We start from the raw sequence: 9991 nt of genomic DNA, 5'->3' as shown, positions 1-9991 counted from the left end.
TCCACTGCCGATGTGAGTAAGACCTTTAAACAGGTCAACATTCACAAGGTCGCAAGGCCAGATGGATTACCAGGAGGTGTACTTCGAGCATAGACTGACCAACTCGCAGGTGTATTCACTGACATTTTCAACCTCTCCCTGTCCCAGTCTGTAATACCAACATGTTTTAAGTGGACTACTATAGTCCCTGTGCCCAAGAACACTAAGGTAACCTGCCTAAATGACTACCGACCCGTAGCACTCACGTCTGTATCCATGAAGTGCTTTGAAAGGCTGGTCATGGCTCACATCAACACCATTACCCCAGAAATCCTAGACCCACTACAAATTACTTCCGGCGCCGACAGAGATGGCCGCCTCGCTTCGCGTTCCTAGGAAACTATGCAGTATTTTGTTTTTTTATGTGTTATGACTTAAACAGCCATCACTAACATTGAGTGGCTGCTGCCAACATACTGACGCATCTCTAGCCACTTTAATAACGAAAACATTTATGTAATAAATGTATCACTAGCCACTTTAAACAATGCCACTTTATATAATGTTTACATACCCTACATTACTCATCTCATATGTATATACTGTACTCTATACCATCTACTGCATCTTGCCTATGCCGTTCGGCAATCGCTCGTTCATATATTTTTATGTACATATTCTTATTCATTCCTTTACCCTTGTGTGTATAAGGTAGTTGTTGTGAAATTGTTAGGTTAGATTACTTGTTAGATATTACTGCATAGTCAGAACTAGAAGCACAAGCATTTCGCTACACTCGTATTAACATCTGCTAACCATGTGTATGTGACAAATAAAATTTGATTTGATTTGAATTTGCAGACCGCCCCAACAAATCCACAGATGATGCAATCTCTATTGCACTCCACACTGCCCTTTCCCACCTGGACAAAAGGAACACCTATGTGAGAATGCTATTTGTTGACTACAGCTCAGCGTTCAACACCATAGTGCCCTCAAGGCTCATCAATAAGCTAAGGACCCTGGGACTAAACACCTCCCTCTGCAACTGGATCCTGGACTTCCTGATGGGCCACCCCCAGGTGGTGAGGGTAGGTAACAACACATCTGCAACGCTGATCTTCAACACAGGGGCCCCTCAGGGGTGAGTACTCAGTCCCCTAAAGTACTACCTGTTCACTAATGAATGCACGGCCAGGCACGCCTCCAACACCATCATTAAGTTTGCCGATGACACAACAGTAGGCCTGATCACCGACAACGACGAGACAGCCTATAGGGAGGAGATCAGAGACCTTGCCATGTGGTGCCAGGACAACAACCTCTCCCTCAATGTGATTAAGACAAAGAAGTTGATTGTGGACTACAGGAAAAAGCGGACCGAGCACGCCCCCATTCTCATCGTCGGGGCTGTAGTGGAACAGGTTGAGAGCTTCAAGTTTCTTGGTGTCCACATCACCAACAAACTAACATGGTCCAAGCACACCAAGACAGTCGTGAAGGGGGCACGACAACGCCTATTCCCCCTCAGGAGACTGAAAAGATTTGGCATGGGTCTTCAGATCCTCAAAAGGTTCTACAGCTGCAACATCGAGAGCATCCTGACTGGTTGCATCACTGCCTGGTATGGCAACTGCTCGGCCTCTGACCGCGAGGCACTACAGAGGATAGTGCGAATGGCTCAGTATATCACTAGAGCCAAGCTTCCTGCCGTCCAGGACCTCTATACTAGGCGGTGTCAGAGGAAGGCCCTAAAAATTGTCAAAGACTCCAGCCACCCTAGTCATAGACTGGTCTCTCTGCTACCACACGGCAAGCGGTACTGGAGCACAAAGTCTAGGTCCAAAAGGCTTCTAAACAACTTCTACACCCAAGCCATAAGACTCTTGAACATCTAATCAAATGGCTACCCAGACTTTTTGCATTGCCCCCCCCCCCCCCTTTTACACCACTGCTACTATCTGTTGTTATCATCTATGTCTTCCCTGTGGCTCAGTTGGTAGAGCATGGTGTTTGCAACACCAGCATGGTGTGTGCAACGCCAAGGTTGTGGGTTTGATTCCCACGGGGGGCAGTACAAAAAAACAAAAAAATGCATGAAATGAAATGTATGCATTCACTACTGTAAGTTGCTCTGGATAAGAGCGTCTGCTAAATGACTAAAATGTAATCTATGCATAGTCATTTTAATAACTCTACCTACATGTATATATTACCTCAACTTACCGGTGCCCCTGCACATTGACTCCCTTTTATTGTCTCGCTATTGTTATTTTACTGCTTCTCTTTAATTACTTGCTACTTTTATTTCTTATTCTTATCTGCATTTTTTTTAACTGCATTGTTGGTTATGGGCTCGTAAGTAAGCATTTCACTGTAAGGTCTAGACTGTAAGGTCTACACCTGTTGTATGTACATGTATATATTACCTCAACTTACCAGTGCCCCTGCACATTGACTCCCTTTTATTGTCTCGCTATTGTTATTTTACTGCTTCTCTTTAATTACTTGCTACTTTTATTTCTTATTCTTATCTGCATTTTTTTAAACTGCATTGTTGGTTATGGGCTCGTAAGTAAGCATTCACTGTAAGGTCTACACCTGTTGTATTCGACGCATGTGACTAATAACATTTGATTTGATTTGAAATGTAGTTACAAGGTGGGTCAATTCTGGCTGAGTTATGGCTGCCGCATCTGGGCCACTGCATGGCCCTATTTCCAAACCACATGTGGGCGACACAAAAGTGGCCGTTGTGGGCCAGTCCAGCCCAGATAAATGTTGCTACCTGGGATGAGCCTCTTAGGTTTTGTATTGAAGTCAATGTACCAGAGGAGGACAGAAGCTATCTTTCCTCTGGCTACACCATGGTGCTACCCTACAGAGTGCTGCTGAGGCTACTGTAGACCTTCATTGCAAAACGGTGTTTTAATAAACTATTTGGCAATGTGAATATATTTAGTATAGTTTTATCTAAAAAGTCTAACTTTTTAAATGTTTCAGTATTTTTTATTTGGGGGAACCATTGAATTAAATATGTATTTAATAAAGTCATATTTTAGGTTCATAGACATCGTTTTATTTTAGTAGTCTGGGTGGAATTTGGTGGCCTGGGTGGAACCTGTCCACTCTTTTCCAACTCAATATGTATATTTTGTTACATAATTGCTCTCCCATACACAAGAGGCAAAGGTTGACCACGTGGAATAAAAATATTCCACAATTTAACCTAGCATTTTAAGGTGGGGAGAGTGTCATTGGAGGAACAGGTTTGAAAAGGTCGGTTGTGAAAGTACTGTCACTTTAATAAGACACCGGAACTGATTGTGTGGTATTCCGTGTGTTACGATTTACAACTGTAAAGAGAGTACTTCCAGACTGCGATGATACCCCAGCACATAATTTGTACATTGCGTAGTGGTGTGAGGTGTTGGCAACATCGAAGTGTTTTGGGAACGGTTTTACGGGTAGAGGCCTTGGACTTTCGAAGTGTGCGCTGTCGGTCTACCTCGGCTGGCCCTGTCAGATCCATGGAGGAAATACTGACGAGGGTTGTGGTACCATTACCTACATACGAGACGAGAGAGAAGTCCCCGCCTCCCTCTGAATCGAACAGTGTGGAATTTATGCATTTCTACAGAAGCCTTGAAAAGGAAGAGAAGTCACAATTACTAGCAAAGTTGTCACACGATTTTGGTGTTGACCACAAAGGAGTTTCAGAGCTAGCAGGGAAGCTGCTCGACACTCAACAAAGGGACTTGGCTACAATACTGCAAGTAGAGGACAGGTTGCGATACAGTCTGACTCCTCGCTATAAACAATTACTTAATCACATAAGTAGGGTGGAATCGGGAGTGAAGTTTCTGGTGGACCTACGTGCCGATCTGCTTGAAATAATATCATCTAAAGCAAGTGACAGTCCTCATATTCGGGTAAAGGCATTGTTTACAACTTGGCCCGTTAATGTCAATTCCGTCGTGCGTTTTGGAAATATTTGACAGGTACAGCCTGTTCCTAGGGTGCAGTCGGGAATTCTTTACAAAAGCGCACGTGTTTCCCTCCTTGGAATCGACTGTCATTCCTGAGCATTTGGGGAATTGCTAAGCAAAAGAGAATAACAGAATTGTCAGACTGCACCTGCCAAATAGTAACTTTCACTATAACCAGACAGGTGTGATTGAAAATGTTAGCTATATTCCATATTTCTATTGGAAACGCTAAGATAATACACGTGATTTGCTTACAAACATGCTAATATATGACAGATTGCCAAGAAACAAAATAGACGAAATAGGTTCCAAATATAATGTACCCAATGAATAGGTACATTAAACATTTGTGTGTCAAAAGTTAAATCAGATGCAGGCCTATGAATGTATGGACTAAATAAAGTGTTGGCATGTTGAGTTGGCATGTTGAATAGGCCTATCGACGCGGTATGACGTAAGTCAAAGGGGCTTCCACATTAATATTGGTGTCTCATTTCAACCCGACCGCTAGAACAGTTCAGCTCAGATGACTTTTGCCCTAGTGAAGAAACGTACCTTAGTTATATTTTTAAAATGTCATGACCATCTGACAATCTAACCAATTATATTTACTGTTAGCATAGCATACCTCCTGGGTGATTATCATGAAACCAGTTTTAAAATGTCTGTAGCAAAATGAGTTACAAAACCATGATGCATCTGCAAAAAATCTACCATTCTAAGGACTAAGATATTGAGTTTTTGGGGGGAGTGTCTTATTTTAAATACATTGTACAGTTTTGCTTGAATTTTGCAAATGTTCATATTGATTTATTTATAACTTTTGGGGACTTTGAGAACTGTTGTGGTAATGAGAATTGTGTTCATGTTTGTAAAATGCATAATCTGATAAACAAAAACATAATAATAACGATGAAATAGATTATGTACAGATCCTAATCTTTGAAAAATTACAGATGAGAAATTTGTTTGTTTGGTCAGTTTTGTAAGAATGACCCCACTGCAACATTGGCCCAGGGTAGGCAACCCTGTTCCTGGAGTGCCGTAGATACTGCAAGATTTTGTTCCAACTAGGCACCACACCTAACCAACTGAGCTAATTGATCAGTTCAGTCATTGCCTAAATTCAACACACAGCTGGTCTTCCAGGTTGGTTAAATCAAAAACAGGACCTGGGTTGCCTAGAACCTGGCGTAGGCGATCTCCCTTCTTTAAACTTTTACCCACTTTACTAGGTCAGAAGTGACTGGTCTATTTGGCTATCACCTCAGACATGTTCCATGGAAAGGTAATACTGTATGGATGTGCCAGCTGTTTAAATATCAGTCCCAGGGGTGGACTGCCATCTGGCATTTATGGAAAATGCTAGATGGGATGGTCCAATTTTAGCCAACTGGGCCTGTCTAACTTGTTTATGTTTCTTCACAAAAGGATCATTATCTGGCTAATAATGGGCCAGTGCCTTGAGGGTTAAAACAAATGGGCTGCGTTGGGGTCTCAAGTTAAAAAAAATGGTCCGGTTTGTCAAATGCCAGAGCTGATTTCTGGTCCCAGTCCGCCCCTGATCAGTCCAATCAGACTTTATACTCTTACTCCCTCCAACCCTTTCTGAGGCAATTTACCATCTTGTACCCACATCAGTGTGTCTGACAAAGACCTTCTTTAATAGATACAAGTATTGTTCCCCTTGCTTCCCCTTGGGTGCTGTGGGACATGGAGGTGAAAGAGCAGAGATGAAATTGCTTAACTGGAACATCTAATTGGTCATCAATTAGGACATGCTTTGTTTAGTTTTCCAGCATCTCCCCACCAGTTATTATTTGGCCTCTTTATAGATTAGTTAAGTCTCACAGGGATTTGTTTATGTTCTGCTGGACCAGCTCTTTTCTCTTTTACTGTGTTTGAGAAATCTGCCATGATAACCAGAGGAGTTACTTTAACAAAGGTGGCACTGTCAATGCAGTAGGTGAAAATAGCTGTACTGTATACAATGTCTCCGTTACTTTTGGGAAAGAAATGTGGCATCCATACACTGCAACATTAGAAGAAGTTTAAATTTAACCTGGACCTCTGTCTCAATGTGCATCAGACAATTAAAATCGTGGACTTAGTTGCATGCGATATAATGCTACTTAATAGTCAAGGATGTATCATGCAATATTGGGACTCTACACTTTACAGACCTAGTGGAACAAAAGTAAACCTTGAATTTGGAGGTTTAAAATATCCCTCTGGTGGCCAGGTTGATGTATTTTATGAAATGCCTTCGGTTGGTGGATATAAAGTCTAAGGTCTTTGATAGGTTGATGCAGAATTCGTAATTAAAAAAAAAAAAATTTAAGCTGGTGAGGTTAGCATAGGGCTACTGTGTGCCAAGTTACCTAATGGGACCAGCTGCAATATAGCGTTCTATCACGCGCAACTACATCGGCGATCGTAATTGGCTGATGCGCATTTTGATACTGAGGTCCAGGTTCAACTTCGCAAGTATGGCCCCTCTTAAATGGAATAGGTGAGAGTGAATAAGAGCCTCTCACCTACAATTTAAAAAAAACTCTGAACTATCAAATAGGCCTAGCTTATAAGTTTGAAATGGTCAAGATCAATGTTCCCTCAAAAAAAAATGTTGGCGCTGAGCAAATTTAATGTCAGCTGAGCGCAAACTTGAATGTTGTGAAAATTCTGTGCAACTTCCAGCACGCGTTTACTGTGACCACTGAGGCTGTACCCGCTTTAAGTTAGTTTTAACAATGGCCATGTAGGATACTGTGGCTATTCGATCATAATGTAGGCCTGCCAGAGTAGCTTACCCTCAAAAACAATGGAGAAAATGCATCCATAACATTTTAACATGGAAATAGCTGTTTGATCATTCAGCCCACTGTAGCAGCCAATGTGTGGTGTTCAATGTAGGCCTACATTCCATGAGAATGAAACAAAATGAACATGCAGGGCTTGATATTAACCTGTTTATCCACTTGTCCTTCAGACAAGGAGGTAACTGAAAATGTTGTTTGATGCAGGACACCACTTTACAAAATAAAATGCATTCCCATACCATTTATTACAGAGAATCAAACAAATTATATTGCCCTCTGCCTATTGGCTACTAAGCTTATTCAAGTGTGTCTTAACATGCAACACTGCCCCTTTAAGACAGAAAAAAAGCTCTTTACCCGACTTATTTTTCAAAGATGTCTAGAAATGTATACGTTTTGTGCTCTTGTAGGATGCAATCACTCCCCTATTGCTGAGTAAAAATGATCTATAACTAGGCTAATAACTCACTAATTAGCAAAGGATATCAACAAAATGTGCACACGTGGCTACATGCGCTTGTTTTGAGATCAAAGCGAGAAGTATTCTTGAGGTATTTTCTTGATGCTATGACAGAGTCTGCTGGTGATCCCACTAAATTCTGGAAAACTGTCAACTCACTTAAACGAGGAAACTCCTTGACTTCCCTGCCGAAGCAAATTACATCGGAATCTGGGATCATCAGTGACCGAACTGAAATTTGTGATGTTTTTAATAAGCATTTTATTTCTGCTGGTTTTCTTTTTGAAAGAAAATTGGCCAACATGATCCTGACCAGTCTATTGTTTCAGTCCCTCGCCCTTCAGCTGATGTGGAAAACAGTAAGCCGGTTTTTAATTTTCAAAAGGTCACAGAAGATGAGGTCTTATCTGCACTATGTGCTATAGATTCTAAAAAATCATTAGGCGCTGACAATCTGGATCCATATTTACTCAAGTGTGCGGCCTATTATTGCTGGTGTAGTGACGCATATTTTTAATCAAACATTTGTCGTAGGAAAGATTCCTAAATCTTGGAAAACAGCTTTTGTTTTACAACTCCTCAAGGGAGGTGATGGTAGTGAATTGGATAATTATCGGCCCATCTCTACGCTCTCCTGTTTGGCTAAAATTCTAGAGTCATTGGTGAATAGGCAACTACAATCTTTTTTAACTGTTAACAGTACTCTATCTAGTAATCAATCTGGCTTTAGACCTAAACACAGTACCAGTACGGCCACTGTACGTGTTGTAAATGATATTACTAATGCCCTAGATAATAGAAAGTACTGTGCCGCCTTGTTCATAGATTTATCTAAAGCTTTTGACACTGTAGACCATGCAATACTTTTGGGTAAGCTGTCGTCAATAGGACTGGGATTGGATGCCTGTCGTTGGTTTCATGACTATCTGAAGGATCGAAGTCAGGCTGTTAGTCGACGGCATCCAGTCAGAGCCATTGGAGTTGGTTAAAGGGATCCCACAAGGTTCTATACTTGGTCCATTACTGTTCACTCTCTCCGTAAACAATATCGGTGATGAGATAAGAAAGTGTCAAATTCATTAATATGCTGATGACACTGTCATGTACTCTATCGCTTCAACGGCTGACCAAGCATTATCACTATTGGAGACAGATTTTAAGATATTACAAGGGTCTTTTATACAGCTGAAACTTGTTTTAAATGCAAAGAAAACACATTTTATGATTTTTAATAGGTTCAAAAAGTTGGTTGAAAATACACTTACACTTACGAGCTTAGATGGTTCTCAAATTAATCAGGTCTCTGCATATAAATACTTAGGGATATGGTTGGATGATAAACTGTCTTTTAAAATGCATATTGACGAACTTTGTAAACGGCTAAAAATCAAGCTAGGCTTCCTCTATAGAAACAGGACATGTTTGTCCTCTACAAATAGAAGACAAACAGCCTGCAGACTAAACTTAAACTTGAGACTCTTGTCCCCCTTGCTCATTTGAAATATTTATTGGAGCATTTTTATTTTTGTATTGCTTGTAACTGTTTCGGGTAATGCAAGTTCTTGTGCTGTTAGTAGAATAACCTATGTGTATGTCGTGTCTTTGGCTATGCCGGATTAAGTGATATGACATGCTATTCTATAAAATCCTTTCTCTGTAATTAATATTACCTGATTGAGCTAATCATGTAAATGTCATTAACTAGAAAGTCGGGGCACCACGAAAGAGTGTTTATAGAGCTGTTATCTTCCTAATAAACTCTTAAAGACCCAGTAATATTTTACATCAATAGCAGTCAATATTAATCATCACCTAATTTCAGTCTCATCTGAAAGTTGTAAATTCTTGGTTATCTTCACGAACCCTGGCTAACAAGTTGGATCAGCAATACAAAATTGGGTTTAATTATTTATTTACTAAATACCTAACTAATCACACAGAATTACATATACACAGAATGCAAATTATGTCCTACAGAAAACTTCCCTGGTGGACGGAACCTGTATGATAGCTTGTTACACAAAGAGAGGGGGTTGGGCTTGAATGAAAGAGCGGGAAGACTGAGGAACAAAGGGAGAAGCTGTGCTATCGTAAATACAGTATCTTATGCATTCTAAATTACCGCCCATTTGGAAAAGGAAAATGCAATAAATATTTACTCTGAACTGTGCTTCGGTAGGTTGGTCGTAGATGCTGGCCGTGTTGGCCAACAGAGATCTTTCTGTCCTCGGAAGAATTTCTCTGGTGGTAAACTGGATACGTTGTAGTATCTTCGTTGTGTGTTAGACTGGATATGTCGTCCGTCCTTTCCTAGCCCACGTTTACAGCTGCTGTTGCTAACTCAACGGCTAGGATGTCTCACTTCTTTAGTGAATAAGAGTTCAATGTTCATACCATTCACAACCAAATCTCACGCTGAGGTTGGCTTAGTTCTGTAGTTGACATGTTAGTCCTTTTTAACGTATGGACCATCGTCCTCGGAAACAGAAGGTTACATTTTCGTCAAGGGCTTATATAGTGGAGGGAGAGAAGGGTGTGTTTCATAGTTTATAACCCATGTCTCTTCACAGGGGTGGGCCACTGATTGAGCAGGGCTCTAACCTTATGAAAACCCAATTCTCTCATTTGGAAGCTAAAATTACATTTAATCTCTTCACAAATAGTTTCATTTAAATTGAACAATTCCATGTGAATCTGGTAACTATAATGTGTAGACTTTCCCAGATACAGTTTATGTTGTCCTG

General features: G+C 40.7%; 1 protein-coding gene across 1 annotated transcript in view; it reads left to right on the top strand.

Annotated features, from left to right (window-relative positions):
* The first annotated feature begins 3272 nt into the window (after positions 1-3272).
* LOC106573701 (malonyl-CoA decarboxylase, mitochondrial) overlaps positions 3273-9991 on the top strand; it is a 15596-nt gene continuing 8877 nt past the window's right edge. The window contains exon 1 of the mRNA XM_014148992.2: positions 3273-3911. Within this exon, the coding sequence (XP_014004467.1) occupies positions 3363-3911 (549 nt within the window). The 5' untranslated portion in view covers positions 3273-3362. The remainder of the gene's footprint in view (positions 3912-9991) is intronic.

Source organism: Salmo salar, chromosome ssa16, assembly GCF_905237065.1.
Source record: "Salmo salar chromosome ssa16, Ssal_v3.1, whole genome shotgun sequence".
Classification (NCBI taxonomy): Eukaryota; Metazoa; Chordata; class Actinopteri; order Salmoniformes; family Salmonidae; genus Salmo; species Salmo salar.
This window is presented reverse-complemented; position numbering and strand designations above follow the sequence as displayed.